The 19,764-nt window shown below is 38.8% G+C and overlaps 1 protein-coding gene across 2 annotated transcripts in view; it reads left to right on the top strand.

Moving 5' to 3' along the window:
• The window catches only part of VWA8 (von Willebrand factor A domain containing 8), a 407,530-nt gene that overhangs the window by 203,108 nt on the left and 184,658 nt on the right, over nt 1-19,764 (top strand). For both annotated transcript variants that reach the window (XM_008260014.4, XM_051850641.2), the window contains one exon: nt 12,963-13,039. In XM_008260014.4, coding sequence (XP_008258236.2) covers nt 12,963-13,039 — 77 coding nt within the window. The remainder of the gene's footprint in view (nt 1-12,962; nt 13,040-19,764) is intronic.

The following is a 19,764-nucleotide window of genomic DNA, read 5'->3' as shown; positions in this document are numbered from 1 at the left end:
ATGCCCCATGGTCACCCAGCATACAATGCTGCACACTGTAGAACCACTTAGCATGCTGCTAACATGCGTTCCTTTCTACCGAATGCAATTATAACATTACAGGTACCTTTCCTGCAATTAGACGTTTCGTGCTTTATAAAAAAAAAAATAGCATGGCTTTCTATTTAACAAAGCCAGTGATGCTTTTTATTCCAACTCTAGCCCAAGAATAAGCTTTCTTTTTTTTTTTTAAGCTTTCTACCTTCTCAAGCTTGCTTTTCTTTTGACTTGTAGAGTCATATTTCATTTGATATAAAAATATGTCATGAAAGTCTCAATTATAGAATCTGCCTATACATACATCTGTTTGTAAGAATGCATGACTTTTGAGAGACAGTAGCATTTTATTGGATATTTGAAGGGAAAAGTTATTTTAGTTATGTGCTGTTCTAATGTTCCAATGCCCTTACATAAGAATTATTGTTAAAATATGCAGTGCTGCTTTTAGAAGTGAAAGTTTAATCATCTGCATATAATAATATTGCTTAGGTTCTAGAATTAGACAAAATTTCAAAGTCATCAAAGTTTATATTTAATGAGGCACTATTAATTACAATCATTTCTATGTGAATGTGGATTAGACAAATCACTCGCTAGAGCTTGCACTTTTTTTTCCATTTTAAATCAGCTTTGTGTGTTTAATAAAATAATAGGAGTCTGGTAAATTTTTTATTAAATACTCCTCATATTTCACAATCTGTATATTTTGCCCTTACCAAAATCTTGATGCATTTTTGTCTTCTTTATCCAATAAAAATCCAGCTGTGACTAGTTTTCATGTAGGATGGCTTCTCAGCCATTTATGTTTCCTCCATGTGTATGTTCCTGTCTTCCAGCTTCAATATTTAAGTACATTTTGTCCATCTTTTTTCATCTATTCCCTCAATACATTTTGTATGTCATCTTTCAAAACTTTATTTTTTACAAATCACTTTTCTTACATATCTCAGTATTTATCTCTAATATAAGTCAGTCAGTAGTAACATAGAATAATAAATGAGCAAATGATACCCTATTTTCAGTTTTTCTTAATTATCTCAAAAATGTTGTTTTACAGTCAGTTTGTTCCAGTCAACATCCAAGGAAAGCCTGGTCATTAAATTTAGTTGACGTGCTGCTCAAGTCTCTTTGTAAGAGGAAAAATGTACTTTTCTGTTATTTTTATTCTGAGAGGTATTGGTCCATTTTCAATAATATACACATTTTATGCAGAAGTATGCCAATGTTGATGAACATCCACTAAGGAAATATTTTCTTAGAGTGAACTTCATAAACCTAATTCCTTAATTAATTTATCCAGTGAGATAAAATGATAGATATTTATTTCTGGCTATAAATAACTGCCTTCTTTTCTTAATTTTCTTAGCACTTGGCATTTTAAGTCACATATGTTATTTTAAAAACAGCAAATATAAATTGATTGTCAACTAAGCATGACTCTGTAACGTTGTTATTGTATAATTCTTTGAATATCATTCCCTCTATTAATTATAAGCTTATTGTGACCAAGTAGTTAGTTTTTCTCCTGGTAAAGGGCTTAATAAGTGCTTGCTGCATTATTTAATATTGAGATATTATGAATATTTTATTGCCAAAATTAAAGAATGTGTGAATTTTGCTAATTAATTTGAACTGAGCCCTGGCAGGTTGCTACGGTACACCATCAAAAATATACCATGTTGCTATGCCAGCATAATTGTCTAAAATCTGTAGAGAGACTGAACAGTTTGTCCAGAAATTTTCTTGCCTGTACTCCCAGCTGGTATTGGCAGCAGGTAACTTGATAACTAAGTGTGCTATGCTTCTGATAGCTCTAGCAGCCTAGGGGTCCCAGGCCATGAAATATGTGACTTTCGTCAAACGTTGTGATACTCTCATCTTTAAGTTATCTTTTTGTCCCTTCACAACCCTTTATTAGTGAATTTTCCTGACTGTAAGTTTCCTGACTATAATTCTTTGCCATTCTGCCACATTCTCTCAGTTTTTTTTTTTTTTTTAAATCTTGTTTATTTGATGACAGGAGTGGGGTGTGGGGAAGAGGGGAGATTCATACAGAATGACACAGAGATCTCCCATCCACTGGCTCATTCCTAAAATGCCCACAACAGCTGTAGACAGGCCCAGCAAAAACTTGTTTTCTTCTTTTTTTTTTTTTTTTTTTTTTTAGAAAGCTTTTATTTAATAAATATAAATTTCATAGGTACAGCCCTTGGAATATAGTGGTCCCCCCCCCCCCATTCCCACCCTCCCACCCACAAACCATCCCATCTCCTACTCCCTCTCCCATCCCATTCTTCATTAAGATTCAATTTTTAATTATCTTTATATACAGAAGACCAACTCTATATCAAGTAAAGACGTCAACAGTTTGCACCCACACAGACACACAAAGTATAAAGTACTGTTTTAAGATTAGTTTTACCATCAATTATCATAGTATAACTCATTAAGGACAGAGTTCCTACATTGGAAGCAAGTGCACAGTAATTCTTGTTGTTGATTTAACAATTGACACTCTCATTTATGATGTCTGTAATCACCCAAGGCTCTTGTCATGAGCTGCCAAGGCTATGGAAGCCTTTTGAGTCCACAGACTCTGTCATTATTTAGATAGGGCCATAAGTGAAGTAGAAGTTCTCTCCTCTCTTCAGAGAAAAGTACACCCTTCTTTGATGGCCCATTCTTTCCACTAGGGTCTTACTTCAGTTATCTTTCATGTAGGCCATTTTTTTCCACCGTGTTTTGGCTTTCCATCCAGCCAAAACTTGTAGCTAGAAACTCAAGCCATATTTCCCACACGGATCATAGAAACCCAACTACTTGATCCATCACCTGCTACCTTCTAGAATGCACATTAGCAGGAAGCTGGAATTGGAAGTGGAACCAGGACTCATACCCAGGCATTCTGATATGGGATGAGGGCATTCCAATGTTTGGTTTAACATTAGGCCAACAGCCCACCCCTTGGCAAATTTAGTTTGTTTCTCCAGCATTTTTTAGTGATTTTTTTTAACATTTAATTTGTATGTTTATTTTGCTCTTGCAGATACATTGATTTTTTTCTCCCCTACAGTGTCTGTGATGGCTGCTTAGGTGGTACCTAATGGCTGACCTTGCTACCTAAAAGTACATCTTTGCCATTTACAGCAACACAGCATTTCAAAGGGAAATTGCAAGGATATTGATTTTTATTCTTGTGTGTGAAATGAAGGTTATAACCGTGACAGGAAGCTTTATAAGTAAGTGTGTTTTAGAGCCATGCAAATTAATAATACAGTTAAAATGACTGTCTTCTCCTCTGGGGACTATTTGTTGGTTCTCTTAGAAGGACTCATATTTGTGAATTTATAAGACTAATAAGCTTTTTAGGAAAAAATTTGAGATTTTATTTGAAAGGGAGAAAAAAGAGAGATCTTCAATTTGCAGATTTATTTCCCAAATTCTTTCAACAGCTAAGAGTGGGCCAGGCCAAAGCCAGGAACATGGAATTCCATCCAGATCTCCTACAAGGGAGGTAGGTATCACAGTGTTTGAGCCATCACCTGTTGCATCCCAGGGTGCACATTAACAGGAAACTGGAATCAGAAGTGGAGCTGGTGCTTGAACCCAGGAACTTCTGTATTTAATGTGGGTGGCCCAAGTGAAATATTTACCTCATGCCAAAAGCCTGCCCCCACTACTCAGTTAATATTTTTTATAGTTATGCAAGCAATGTATATTCATTGAGAGAGTTTGGAAAATAAGAAATTGTTAGTGATTATGGGCAGGCACTGTGGTGCAGCAGATTAAAGCCCTTGCCTGCTACACTGGCATCACATATGGACACTGATTTAAGTACAGACTGCTCCACTTTCAATCCAGCTCCCTGCTAATGCACCTGGGAAAGCAGCAAAGGATGGCCCAAGTGCTTGGTCCCCTGCACCCACTTGGGAAACCTGGAGGAAGCTCCTGGTTCCTGGCTTTGGATTGGCTCAGATCCGGCCATTGCAGCCATTTGGGGAGTGAACCAGAAGATGGAAGACCTCTCTCTTGTCTCTCCTTCTCTCTCTAACTCTTTAAATCTTTAAAAAATAAAGGAAATTGTTAGTGATCATATAGCAGCAATCTTTTATTATGGGATTAAAGAATATTAATTTTTTAAGATTAATTTTTTTTTGGTTTAATTTATTTGAGAGGCAGAGTTATATAGACAGAGAGAAGGAGAGACAGAGTGAGAGAGCCTCCATTCATTGGTTCACTCCTCAAATGGCTGCAATGGCCAGGGCTGGGCCAGGCCAAAGTCAGGAGCCAGGAACTTCTTTCAGTTCTCCCACATGGGTTCATGGGCCCAAGTACTTAGGCCATCTTCTTCTGCATTCCCAAACCCATTAGCAATGAGCTGGATTGGAAGTGGAGCAGCTGGGACTTGAACCTGCACCCATATAGGATGCTGGCACTGCAGACAGAGGCTTAAACTTCTACACTGCAGCATGGAACCCAAAGAATAATATTATAAATGGTGCTTGGAGATCAACTTGTCTAGGCCTTCCCCATAAAATGAATGAATCTAGGTTCAGATGGTAGTAGAAATCTCCATCTGAGGAGGATTAAGCAGGGATTCTCTTAGCTCCTAATATAATGTAGTTTCAGACATTTTAAGCAAAAAATTATAAAACTCAACCTTTGAGAGAAATTTTAAGTTAAAAAGAAGCTATAATTTATTTGTCCTGAATTACTGCAATAAAAATTTATCTTTTTATTATAGCTTTATTTATTTATTTATTATATTTATTAATGATATTCACTTTACTTAAAATGAATTTAGGGCACCATTCAAAGAACATTCCTCAATATTACACAAAGTGAACTAATTTAATGACAAGTATTAAAGAATTGAGGGAAACTGGAAGAAAGGCCAAAATTAACAATGTTCCCGAGAGCACAAGGGCAAGTTGAACACTAACAATGGAAAACCCTCACTTGGAGTCAATTAAAAGAAATTTCTGCAGAGAAAGGTTATTGGCATAGTGGTTGAGATGCCACTGGAGATGTTGGAAATGTCTCAGGTGTGAGTGCCTGGTTCAAGTTGCAGCTATACTTTTGATTCATCTTCCTGCTGGTGTTCACCCTGGGAAGGCAGCAGATGATGGTTCAAGTACTTGTGGCCTTACCACCCATGTGGGAGATTGGAATGTGTTCCAGGCTCTTCCTAACTTTGGCCTGGCCTGGTCCTGGCTGCCATGGGCATTTGGGAAGTACACTAACAGATGGAAGTGTTGTCTCTCTTGGCTTTCAAATAGGGTTTTTTTTTGTTTGTTTGTTTTTGTTTTTTGTTTTTGTTTTTGTTTGTTTGTTTGTTTGTTTCCTGTGCATAAGAAAAGATCTGGATTGACTTCTTCACCTTCTTCCCTCCTGAAACCTGGATACCCTGTAGGGAGTTCCCAAACCTATTATAGATGATTTTCTAACCTTGAACTGACTGTTGACTCTGCGACATCAAGGTAAATACTCATGCAAAACAGTTCAGAAAACACTACCTCCTGACTTTTGTTTTACAACAGGAAGCAATAGAAGATAGAGCTCAGTGTACTAAGTCAGAATGAATTTGTCTTTAAAGTCCCATTGTGTGCAAGATTTTAATTTTCTAGAACTTTGCGGGCTCTCTGAAACAGATACATTCCTTCCCACTCACAGGACTGGTATGAACATCAAGTGATTATACACCGAACGTGCATTTATGCAGGCAGCAGAGGACTTCCTAAATGTTAGTTTCCTCCTGTTTGTTTGAACAATGGAAGCAGAAGGTTCCCAGAAGAAGTTCCTACCCCGTTTTAAAAGAGCATAGCATATCACATAACTTCCTCTTCCTTTTCTTCTCTCTTCTGCCCAAGTTTTAATAGCTGTTGTCTACAGATTATTTGTGAGTCCAGCAGCAATGGAGACCTGAGTAGAGAAACTGTCCTGGTCTCAAGGAGCATGTGACTAGCCAAAGCACTTGATGTATATCTCAGGGATGCTGTAGTGAGAGACAGAGGCTTAGGAACCCAAAGGCGGAGACCATTCTGGTGCTGGGGACTGGAGAAGAGAAAACAGTGGCACCAGTCAGGCAAGGCTTCAGAGAGATGAGGAAGTTTCATCAGAAATCTAAAGGGTGAGTGGAAGATGACCGATAAAAGGGAAAGGATAAGCTGTTCTCATCCAAAGGAACGACAGGAGCAGAGATGTGGAGCACCAAAGGTGCTCAGGAGATGCTTGGCTGATAGGAACATGTTTGAGTGAGCCTTGTAGAGGGCTGGCAGAGCAAGCCTGTGAGTGTTTCTACCCCTCAGGTCTCATTCAAGACCTGTCACTCATCTTCCATTGTCGTAAGTACCATGACAGACACTCTTTTTTTTTTTAATTAAAAAAAAATTTAAGATTGATTTATTTATTTGAAAGTCAGATACACAGAAAGAGAGGCAGAGAGAGAGAGAGATCTTCCATCCACTGGTTCACTGCCCAATTGGCTGCAATGGCTGGAGCTGTGCCAATCCAAAGCCAAGAGCCAGGAGCTTCCCCCAGATCTTCCCAAGTGGGTGCAGGGGCCCAAGGACTTGGGCCATCTAATACTGCTTTCCCAGGTGATAGCAGAGAGTTGGATCAGAAGTGGAGCAGCCGGGACTCAAACTGGCCCCCACATGGGATGCTGGCACTGCAGGCAGTGGCTTTACCCGCTACACCACAGCACCAGCCCCACTCTTTTTTTTTTTTTTTTTTTTTTTAAGATTTGTTTTAGGGGCCGGTGCTGTGACTTAGTAGGGTAAGCATCCACATCCCACATGGGCACTGTTTCGAGTTCTGGCTGCTCCTCTTCCGATCCAGCCCTTTGCTAATAGCCTGGGAAGGCAGTGGGAGATGACCCAAGTGCTTGGGCCCCTGCACCCATGTGGGAGACCCAGAAGAATCTCCTGACTCCTGAAGATCGGCTCAGCTCTGGCAGTTGTGGCCATCTGGAGAGTGAACCAGCATATGGAAGACCTCTCTTTCCCTGTCTCTCTCTATCTGTAAGTCTGCCTCTCAAATGAATAATCTTTAAAAAGGATGAATTTTATTTATTTGAAAAGTTACAGATATAGAGGGGGATGGATGAATGGAGGGAGGGAGGGAAGGAGAAGGAGAGAGAGAGAGATCTATCTGCTGGTTCACTCCCCAAATGGCTTCAATGGCCAAGGTTAGGCCAAGCCAAAGCCAGGAGCTTGGAGCTCCATCCAGGTCTCCCATGTGGGTGGCAGGGCCCAAGCACTTGGGCCATGTTCTGCATTCCCAGGAGCATTAGCACAAAGCTGGATTGGAAACAGAGCAGTCGGGACTGGAACCAGCTTAACCTGATGCACTATAACCGGCCCCTAGACAGAAACCCTTAACCCAAAACCCATTCCTAGGTTCATTTTCCTTTTGCATGTTTTCTATTCCACTTCAGGCCTTTTCTGCTACTCTGTTTCCCTCTCCTCTTCCCATTGACAAGATACCGACAGAGTTTCCTAGGTTTTTGTGTTTTCTTGCTAAGACAAGCCAAGTTTATCTGTCCCGTTCCACTCTTTCTTTAGCTTTCTGATGAAGCATCCCCATTCCTCTGCAGCTTTGTCTGGCTATGCCATTCTTTTGTCTCCTTTAATCCTCAGCACCAGAATGGTTTCCTCCTTTGGATTCTAAACCCCTGTCTCTCACCACAGTGCACCCTAGCACTATGTCAACAACTAAAGTAATAAACCTGAGGAAGTTATGAAAGTCTCAGAATCCTTCAGAGTTTATAAAATCCAGGTCCTTGGGCTTTCCTCCCACAGAAACTGGAAGCATGTTTACTTCCTGTCCTTGGTTTGGTTCCTTTCTATAGGGCTTTACTGATTCCCTACTTCTGCCCTGCACTTGAAGGGCATCCTGATGCCTGTGTCTTCGGAGTTCCCTCTTTTCATGAATGACACTAGGCGGCTGGCAGTAATGCTACAGTAAGAGCCACTGTCCTGAGATCATTTATATGGGTTGGGACCCTCTCCTCATTGCACAGATTCCTTCTCCCTTCCTAAAGTTTTGCCCACTAAAAATTATCCTCAATAGGAGTAAATAATGTTAATTTTTATTAAAAGACAGAAGTTATAAATACAGAATAATGACTAGTAAGTAAAAATAAATATGCACAGGAACAAAATTTTTAAAAAGATTTTTTTAAGCATGATTGTACATTGGATTGTGTTTTATTTTCTATTTCCCAGTGATAAAAATGATTGTGTTAACTTTTATGATGAGAAAAAGAGAGCCTGTTTATGTATTTATTCCATTGAAATCATGCTAAGGATTTTCTGTTCTAGGGGAAAGCTATGACTGGAAGGAACAAGTAGCTAACTGTTTCATTTTGGTCAGGATATTTACAGAAATTCCTTCCTAGATTATGCTTTCAGCATTTCCTTGAAGGAACTATCAGAGCTTCTTAAAATGAAGTAGGAAGCGACCTGACAAGAGCTCTGTTTTAGAAAAACAACTAGCTCAATTGTGGACAGGCTTGTTGTGGGTCTGAAGGTGGGGAACAAAACCGGCTCCCTTCCAGGAACCTGGGGAGAAGATGAGCCATCCTTGGGCAGGGACAGTGAATCGGAGAGGAAGGGGGCAGAATGGGAAGCAGACCCTTCAGAGTAAACACATCCAAAGTTAAACTGCCCTTTTCAAACCAGACTTCCCTCCCCAACCCAGGAAACACTTCCCTCGCCTGCTTTTCTCATCTCTGGATGGCAGGACCTGACACCTGGTGCCTGAGACAGAAACTTTAACTCCTTAATCTCCTAATCCCTACCCAGTCCATCCCCAAATCCTATTGTTCTTTTTCTTAAATATCTCTTAAATCCTGCATTTTTCTCTCCCTCTTAGTTTCAGTCACTGTAATCTCCTGCTTGAATCTGTGAAAGAGTTTCTGGATTGCTTTCCTCTTTGTCTCTGTTCATCCGAAACTGAAAAGCTCCTCCTTTTCCTCCTTTCCTCTCCTCTGGTGGCTTCTCAGTGCTTTGAGGAAGCAGTGCCAGCTCTTTTAAATAGCTTCCAAGGCTTTGACAGAGCTAGACCTCATCTAGATTTCCAACCCTGTGTTTCATCTTCCTCACTTGTCCTGTAGACTTTGACCTCTCGTGGAACCAGCCAGGTCCCTTGTTCACTATTAGATGTCTCCTATGATAGCATTCCTCACATGTATCTATTGTATTTGCTTCACAGTCTATGTTCCCTATTAGACTGTAAATTATGAGTGTGCAGGGAGCTGTAGCTGACTAATTGCTTTTGTATCAAGCTCAGCTAGAATGGTGCTGTAGCATTAGGGGCTCAGCTAGTTGACGAATTAGATGGAGGAATGAAGGAGAAATGAAGGAATGGCAGGAAGGAAATAGAAGTCTTGTAAGTAGGGATTGTGATGATCCCAGTGACTTCATGAATAAGGACAAGGGAAAAAATGGAACAGTCAAAAAATTCTGAGACTTCCATTAAGCAGCTGGTCACAGTATGGCCATACTGTTGTATTGAGATTAAAAAGAAAGAAGAGTAGTTTGAGTGGGAGCATAATGAGTTCAGCATGAACATCTGGTAGAGGTTCAGCTGACAGCAGAAGAGGATCTCAAATGGAGCTAAGGAGAGAAGTTTGAGCCCTAGTGATGACCTAGGGCACAGGAGTCGGGGAGGCCTCCAGAAAGTATATATTGGGGCAAGAAGACAGCTGAGGCTGAAATTCATGAGACCATAACACTTAGCAAAAGAACTCCTGAGTGGCCACTTAGGAGCCCACACATTGAAACACAATGAAACCCTGCTTTCATTGGGTTTGTAAGCTCAGGAGGAATTTGAAAAAGTGTGCCTGATTCAGTAACTTTGGAGGTAGAGAGAAAGGAACAACTTTCTGATAGAAGTTGTTAGCTCTCTGTGTCTTCTTTCAGAAAGTCCTCTGTGTTTCCCACATTTAATACATTAATGTTTGCTTTTCTCTAGGATCACTGAATGTACCAGGGCTGAAATGTTAACACAGACATTTCACTCATCTGATTTTATATGTTTAAAGTTTTGTGTTCATTGCAGCATGCCGTTTAAAGAATACACAGCTGTTTGAATTGACATGTGAATGTGCAAATGTATTTTCCTTCTCTGCTTCTGTACTTCACTTGAAACTATTTTGGTTGAAATCCAGTTTGATACTGAAATGATTTCTAGAACGTGAAACGATCCATTGTTCTTACTTTAGTTTATTTGTCTGATTGACATTTGGCTCTGATAATCTGGATCCTTTTGTATGTGAAACAAATTGGATCATTTGCAAAACTTGTCTAGCTTTTATAACTCTACAAGTCATCACAGATTCCATTAATCAGTATCCTATTAGCATGGTCATTGTTTATTTTTTTTTTTTAAGATTTATTTATGTGTAAGTTAGAAGTAGACACACACACACACATACACACACACACACACACACAGATCTTCTATCCACTGGTTCATTCCCTAGGAGGCCACAATGGCCAGGGCTGGGCCAGACTGAAGCCAGGGGCTTCTCATGGGTGTGCAAGGATCCAAGCACTTGGGCCACCCTCCGCTGCTTTCCCAGGCACATTAGCCTTTGCTGGATGAGAAGTGGAGCAGCTGGGACTCAAACCAGCACCCATATGGGATGCTGGCACTTCAGATGGTGGCTTAATCTGCACCATAGCACTGGTCCCCATTGTTTGTATTTTGCCAGTATTTATGCCCCCTTTTCACTACTTCCCACATTTCCCATATTCAGTCATTAATTTGATAAATATTTGCTGAATGCATCCTTTGTGTTGACCACTGTCTGAGCTCTGTAGATACTGATAAGCGAAACAAGCATGGTCCCTGCTCCCCATGGCATTCAGTAAGCACCATTTCATTGACTGGAATTTCTATCCTTGAAGAGTGCTTATAGAGTGCTTTTCCACACAGGAACTTTGAGTATGTAGTAAAAATACTGGTACTAATACCTGCTACTCTGTTGGGCTCCAGCTGTCTCTACTATATACCATGCAATGTCCTTATTCACTGAAGTATTTTTTATTAATTAGGCTAGATCTTGTGTTGCTCTGTTTTCTGCTGCTAGAGCAAAATACTTGAAATGTTTAGCTCATAATTTTGGAGGTCCAAGACCATGTTGTCTGCATGACGGCTTCCTTGCTATACCACAGCGTAGCAGATGACATTATGGTAAGAACTTATTTAAGAAAAAGAGTTCACATGACAAAAGCAGGGAGTAAGAGAAATTCAAGGGACAGTCTTGCTCTTTTTATAATAATCTATTCTCATGGAAACTAACTCTAAGAGACCAGCATTAATCTCTTGCACTAGGCCACACCCTTTAAAGTTTTCTTACCACCTCAACACTCCCACACTAGACCAAACTTCTAGCACATGAGTTTCTGGGATACACACTCAAACTGTATGCAGACCATTACAGATACTAGCAGTGTGGAAAGAGATCATTTAAGCCCATATTACCTAAATAATTTCAAACTGAAAGATACATAATCTATAACGCAGGGCTAAAAACATCAGAGTCATATGGACCTGTGCTTCTGACCAGACTCCCCATGATTAGCTGTGTGATCATGTATTTACTGCTTAGCTTGTCTGAGCCTTGTTGTATTTTGGTTTGTGAGGTTGAAATATCCATGCTACATACCTTATATAGCTTATAGTTATGATTACATGTAATAACATAAAAATACCTAGCATAGAGCCTGGCTCAATGTAATGTATCAATAGGGTATCATTGCTGTCACCTGTGAAATAAAACTCAACTTTTAAGCCACTTCCACTCTTTCTGATCGCAAAACCTACTTGCTAGAAGACTTATACTCTACTAATGGTATTTCACTTCCAAGTGAAAATTTTAAAATAGGGAAATAGTATGGGAGTGGATTCCATTTTTAATGGTCTATTTTCCATAAAAGGACAGCAACTTCAGCATCAGAAAATGGTAAGGAAGTGGGAGCATTTCTTTTTCCTTTTTTTTTGGACAGGCAGAGTGGACAGTGAGAGAGAGAGAGACAGAGATAAAGGTCTTCCTTTGCCGTTGGTTCACCCTCCAATGGCCGCCACTGCTGGCGCGCTGCGGCCGGCACACCGCGCTGATCCAATGGCAGGAGCCAGGTGCTTCTCCTGGTCTCCCATGGGGTGCAGGGCCCAAGGACTTGGGCCATCCTCCACTGCACTCCCTGGCCACAGCAGACAGCTGGCCTGGAAGAGGGGCAACCGGGACAGAATCCGGCGCCCCGACCGGGACTAGAACCCGGTGTGCCGGCGCCGCAAGGCGGAGGATTAGCCTAGTGAGCCGCGGCACCGGCCCGTGGGAGCATTTCTAAGGAGAATACATGTAATTGTTTTATTAACATAGTTGGGTAGAAGTTTTAGGTTTCTAGAGTTTTAAAAGACTAGAAAATTGGTAAAAGAAGCAAAAATGAATGTTTGATTAAAAAATAAGACTGCGGCATTATGTTTATCTTCTTGTATCTGAAAGCCATACTTCTAAGGAGCTGATTAGAAGACCATTGATTTCATACTTACTTAATCTCCTTTGATGCCATTCTTCAACTCTGCAATAGTTAATAATCTTCTATAATGTTTAGACTTTAGTGTAAAATTATGGAAAAGGAAAAAATCAAGATATAGGAAGTTAATTTACAGATTTCTTTTAAAATAAGAATAGATTAGAACTAGTATGCATGCTTAGAAGTATATTTAAAAAAACCACCTTTATATCATAGGCGACATATTACAAATGTTTGCCAGTTGTGTTTTCATTAACAAAAAATTAAAACAGTACAACTTTGAGAAAATAGTTTTTGATAAAAGATTCTTCTGCTTTGGTATAAAATGAGCTCTAAGCAAAAGCTTTATTTTGTTTAATGATGTCTGTGTAATTACAGGGTGTAGGAAAAAATAAGATTGTGGACCGATTCCTTCACCTGCTCAATAGACCCCGAGAATATATCCAGCTGCATAGGTAAGAGTATCAGACCCAAGACCTCTCAAAATATGATTTAATCTTTTATTTTTCTCCTGATGCAATTACAAATACGTTCTTAAATGCCCATTTTATAAACCAGTTTCCTTCTGTTCTCCTGCTCTTATCTCTCCTCTCCTTAAAAGGTAATAAAATCATGCAAAATTTATTTTTAAAGTGACTAATGCTTTATAAACATGAATTAATAGATATTTTGTGGACATAGAGTGATGAACATTACATTCTAGGAGCAGACCTCATCAACATTATGGCTCTTAAATTAGAAGAAAACTATGTAGAGCCTAAGCCCATTCTCTAGCAAGAAGCTAAAATAGCTTACAAGAAGGAACAGTAAACTATATGAATTTAAGTTTTGAGATAAGGAACTCAGAAATATGGAAAAAGTATGCTTTTAATGTCTCCTTGCCTTCCTTTTAAACATTTGGTGGGTTATTTATTTTTGTATAGACAGAATACTGGTTCCAGAATAGTTTTGATCAAATAGATTTCCTCAGTACAAACCATTTTTAAATTTATAGGTGAAGCCATTTTAAATCTGTAAAAACAAAATATTAGCAACAGATTTACCAGAAACAAACAACAGCAACAAAACTAACATCAAACAAAAGAGAGATATGGAGATATGTAACAAGTAATGAGCAATTTAGAGCTAACTTAGGTTATTATTATTTTAATTCCATGAGATTAGATATTATACGTTGGATGGAGTTATAATTAGTCTGATTTGGGTCCTTTTGCTAAATAATTATGAGTTCTTAAGAAAGAACTATAGAAGAATGAGAGTAAATTTAATAGGTCAATGGAGAAAGAAGGAAGGACTGAAGGAAGCTGAGTTACTATCAAAAATTCCCTCTAGGAATTAACACCTCTGGCTGTGACAGATTGACAGATTAAAGTACCAAATTAGCTCAACCAGAATAAAAAACTATAACTGGCCAGATTTCACAAATAATGAGAAAAGAACAGCTACCAGAACTCGTACCTGGTTGGAAGTCTTCAGTAAACCTATCTTGTATTCATAAGGTATCTTGTGAGTGAAATTGACATGTTGAGATTTGGTTGTTCTTTATAGCCCTTGTTTTACTCTTGAGGAACAGTGGGTTTTCTACTTACTGCTTGTTGTGTTCTTTATTTGGTCGACAATTAAGCTTGTAATTATAAAATAAACAAACTATGTCATTGTAAAAATTTTTTTAAAAATAAGGGAGGATGGAGGGTGGGAGTGTGTGTGGGAGGGAGTATGGGGTGGGAAGTATCAATATGCTCTTAATCTGTATATATGAAATACATGAAATTTGTTCACCTTATATAAATTTTTAAAAATCTCAAAAAAAGAAATAGAATTAATGGAACAAGAAAAGAAAAAAAGAAGTAGGACTAATTTATCCTAAAAGTAAAAACTATGCCCACCCTTAAAAGGATTAAAAATAAATCTTGAAGAAACAAAGATATTTGCTGTTTAACATCATTTTCAAAGGTTTCTCAAAAAAATTGATTTAAAAATAAAATCAATGAGTGTTTAGAAAGGCAGATGGGCATGTCTTGAGAAGATCAAAATATTTCAAATGTAAATGTATTGCTTACCTGAACAAAATTTGACACTTAACTAAGGAAGATTGCAAAATCCAAACACTCTCCAACATAACATTCATAATGTCAAGCATTCAATAGAAAATTGCTAGACATATAAAGAAGCAAGAAAATTGGTCAATAGAATTAAAAATAACAGATGAAGAAATTAGCAGATAAAGCCTATAAAACAGTTGACATAAGTGTATCAAAGGGGGAAAATTAATATAAAAAAGGAGTAATTAGAAATTCCCAGTACAGAAATGGCAACTCAGAAAAACAGCATACATACCAGTAATTTGAGTCTCAAAAGAGAGGAGGAAAAAAAAAAGTACAAAATGCTGTTTAAAGAGGTAATGGTGATAAAAATCTCCAAATTTGATGAAAAGCATAAAGCCACCAATCCATGAAGTTTGGTGAACTCAACCAGAATAAAAAGAAAACCACAACATGACATATCATAGTCAAATTTGTGAAAACCAAGAGAAAATTCTTAAAAGTACCAGAGGAAAAATATTGCATACAGAAAAACAATGATAAAAATGACTGATGACTTTTCAGAAGAAAAATATAAACCACAGTTCTATCCCACTTTACTAGATGGAAGACATCTCATCAGAAACTTTACTGGCCAGGAGAGAGTAGAGGGTGACTTTCACAATTCTGAAGGAAAAAAATCTGCCAACCAAGATTGTGTATCAGCCAAACTACCCTTTAGGTGTGAAGAAGAGATAAAGATATTCCCAGACAGACAAAAGCTGAGAAAATTTACCATCACCAGACCTGTTCTACAGGATATCCTAAAGAGAGTCTTCAAATTGAAAAATGGTAGCAAGTAAAAAGAAACTATCAAAAAGTAGTAACCTCATAGAATAAAGGGTCCAGAAGTAACTTCTTGCATCTACAGCCTACTGATCTTTGATAAAGATGATAAGAAGGTGCATCATTGAAGGGACAATCTATTAAATAAATGCTGCTGGGAAGTTTTGATATCCACATGCAAAAGAATGCAACTAAACACTTATATTTCACCTTATACAAAAATGAACTCAGAATGGACTAAACACATAGATGTAAACCTGAAACTACAAACCTGTTCTAAGACAACAGGTGAGGGGGCCAGTATTTTGATGTAGTGGGTTAAGCCACCACCTATTATATCAGAATCCCATATGGTTCCTTGTCCCAGCTGCTCCCCTTCTGATACAGCTCCCCGCTAATGTGCATAGGAAAGCAGTGGAAGATGGCCCAAGTACTTTGGCCCCCGCCACCAACATGGAAGACCCAGATGAAGTTCCTGACTTCAGCCAGGCACAGCTCTGGCTATTACAGCCATTCAGAGGGGATGAAGCAGCAGACAGAAGATCTCTCTTTGTCGCTATCTCTCCCTCTTTCTCTTTAACTTTGCCTTTCAAATGCATAAATAGATCTAAATAAGAAAGAAAAAAAGAAATGCTTCAGAGCATTGTAATATATTAGGATTTTATTGATAGGATCACCAAAACACAGGAAAGAAAAGGAAAAATGGATATATAGGATTTAATCAAACTAAAAAATCTTCTGCACAGCAAAGGGAATAATCAGCAGAGTGAGGAACTACCGAATGGCAGAAAAGTATATCTGACGAAGGGTTAATAACCAGAATATATAAGGAACTCAACAGCATAGAACAAATCATCTCATTAAGAGGGGCATGTATTTAGCACAGTGTTTAAATTGCTGCTTGGAATACCTGCTTCTCATGTCAGAGAGCCTGATTCAGGTCCCAGCTCTGCCACTTCCAATCCACCTGTGCTAAAGCAGCTCTGCCACTTCCAATCCACCTGTGCTAAAGCACATCGTGGGAGACATCAAGTGGTGGCTCAAGTATTAGATTCTGCTACCCATGTAGGGGGACTCAGATGGAGTTTCAGGCTCCTGGCTGCAGCCTGGCCCGCCACAGGCTGCCACAGATATTTGGGGTGTGCCAGCAAATGAAAACTTGCTCACCTGTGTGTGCGCTCTCTCTCCCTCTCTCTCTCTGCCTTTCAAACAAAATAAAAATAAATAATATATTTTAAAAATCTTTAATGAGCAATAGATCTGAATAGACATCATTTCTCAAAAGAAGATACACAAATGACCACACCAAATGCATTAAAAAAAAATGTCAACACTAATTATCAGGGAAATGCAAATCAAAACCACAAAGAAATATCACCATATCACCTCAATCCAGTTAGACCAACTATTATCAAAAACTAAAAGATACCAGAGGCTGGTAAGGATCTGGAGAAAAAGACACCCCCTTTCGCTGCCGGCGGGCATGTGAATTAGTACAGCCATTGTGGAAAATAGTATGGAAGTTCCCAAAAACCAGAAATAGAACTACCATATAATCTACATCCTACTCCTGGTTATATATGCAAGGGAAGGGAAATCAGTCTGTCAAAGAGACAAGTGCTGTTCCATGTTTATTACAGCACTACTCACAATAGCCAAGAAATGGAAACAACCTAACTGTCCTTCACTGATGAATATATAAAGAAAACGCAGTACATGGCTTTGAGGGAATACTATTTGGTCATTTAAAGAGGGTGAAAGAGGAGAACTGCCTGATCTGAATTATCTATAGATTATTAAAAAAAAAGTTCTCATAGAATGTGAGAGTGGACTTAGGTTTCAGAGGCTGGGGAGAGTGGAGGGGAAGATGGGAAGAGAGTTGGCTAATAGAGTAGTAAGTTATAGATAGTAGGAAGAAGTTCTGCTGTTCTCTTGCACAGTATAGTCACTATGGTCAATGTTAATATACTATGTACAGTTTTTAAAGAAAAAAACAGAAGAGGATTTTGAATGTTTTCTCTAAAAATAAATGACAGATATTTGAGGAGATTGTGATATTTACCCTGCATTGATCATTGCATACTATATACATGAATGGAGACATTACACAGTACCTCATGAATATGTATAACTCTTATGTGACAGTTACAATAAAACTTAAATAAATATAAACCACAACTCAGTGGAACAGTTGTTTTTAAAGTTTGAAAGAAAAAATCAATAGAGAATGGTATATTCAGCAAAAATACTCTTTAAAAGTAGAGGTAAAATACTTTTTGAGACAAATAAAAGCTGAGAATATTTTTCATTAGATCTGCATAATATAAGAAAATCATAGCCTAGTATTTTCCTTGAACACAGATGCAAAAATCCTTGACAAATCAAATCTAACAACATGTAATAAAGTCCAATCCATCTAACTCAGTAGGTTTTATCCCAGGAATGTAAGTGTGGTTGAACATTTGAAAATAAAGAATATAATGAAAATAAAGTCATATGAAGCTCTCAGTTGTCATGAAAAAAAGCATTCAACAGAAGTCAACACCCACTCATGATGAAATAATCTGTAAACTACAAATATCAGCATAATAAGAGGTATCTATGATATCCTTATAGCTAACTTCATATTTTGGTGGAAAATTAAGTGCTTTGCTCCTATGTTAGGAGAAAAAGCAATGATGTTCATTATTCACATTATGCCAGAGGTGCTAGCTAGTGCAATTAGCAAAAGAAATAAGAAATGGTATACAGGACTTGAATACATGACTTTATATGTTGGGAACAGCCTTAAAAATTATTTTTTAAAAAGTATCAGAATTAATATCTGAATTAAAAAAATTATTTTATTTCTTTGAAAGGCAGAGACAGAGAGAGACTAGGTCTATGAGAGAGACAGAGAAAGAAAGCTTCATCCACTGGTTCACTCCATAAATGCCTGCAACTGTGGGGCCAGGGGAGGCCAAAGCCAAGAAGAACCAGGTCTCCCACATGGGTAGCAGGAAACTAGCTACGTGAGCCATCACTGGCTGCCTCAGAGGGTGTTAGCAGGTGTTAGCAGGAGGCTGGTATGGGGACCAGAGCCAGGACCTGGACCCACGCACTCCCTTATAAGATGTAAGCATCCTAAGCCATGTCTTAACCACCATTCAAAATGCCTGCCCTGAAGAACCTAATTAAATAAGGTTGCAGAATAAAAGGTCAGTGTACAAAAAGTCCCTGGTATTATATGCTAGCAATAGACAAAGGGAGAATACAATGTTTTGAACACTACTTGCAATAGCTGTTGTACAAGATGAGGTACCTGGCCGGCGCCGCAGCTCACTAGGCTAATCCTCCACCTAGCGGCGCCGGCACACTGGGTTCTAGTCCCGGTCGGGGCGCCGGATTCTGTCCCGGTTGCCCCTCTTCCAGGCCAGCTCTCTGCTGTGGCCAGGAAGTGCAGTGGAGGATGGCCCAGGTGCTTGGGCCCTGCACCCCATGGGAGAACAGGAGAAGCTCCTGGCTCCTGCCTTCAGATCAGCACGGTGCGCCGGCTGCGGCGGCCATTGGAGGGTGAACCAACGGCAAAGGAAGACCTTTCTCTCTGTCTCTCTCTCTCACTGTCCACTCTGCCTGTCAAAAAAAAAAAAAAAAAAAAAAAAGAAAGAAAAAAAGAAAGAAAGAAAAGATGAGGTACCTGGGGCTAAACCCAACAAAGTATTGCAGATGTTTAATTGGCGAATATCATGGTCAATAGCCACATGCTTTTTGTTAACTTGCTGATAGCAATTTAAAATGAAATGAAAGCTCATCTTTTTCAAACACTTGTGGTGTTGAGTTCCTTCTCCTTATCTTCATATGCTTCAACGTCCAGCTGCCTTTCCTCAGAATCACTGCTGTGTGTTAGAATTCTCTTTACCTTATTTAAAAGTGGGCAATAGCTGATCTTTGTTGCTAATAGAAAATGTTTCATCCTGATTGTCTCCTAAAATCATTCTTGCTTTAAAGTGGCACACTGTGCTAGTTATTATCAGCGAATGCTGGCTAGGATGCTGGATCCATGAATTGACCAAGCTGAATATAATTCTCAGTATGTTACGCATTAAATTTTGAGAATCTGCTCCTCAGAAAACCCTCCTTATTGTTATGTTACTTGCCCCTGAGATTTTCATGGGGGCCCTGGGCACTTCTATTTCAAGATATTGGATATTTAATTTATTATCTAAAATCAGAGTTAAAAAGCTCCATTTCTGTGTAAAATACATAATATTAAATTTCTTTACGAATCTGACATTCCCACTAATTTTAATATAGGAAATTTTTCTTTATTATGT

Source organism: Oryctolagus cuniculus, chromosome 9 (genome assembly GCF_964237555.1).
Source record: "Oryctolagus cuniculus chromosome 9, mOryCun1.1, whole genome shotgun sequence".
Classification (NCBI taxonomy): Eukaryota; Metazoa; Chordata; class Mammalia; order Lagomorpha; family Leporidae; genus Oryctolagus; species Oryctolagus cuniculus.
Note: the sequence above shows the minus strand (reverse complement) of the source record. Positions and strands in the feature narration are given on the sequence as shown.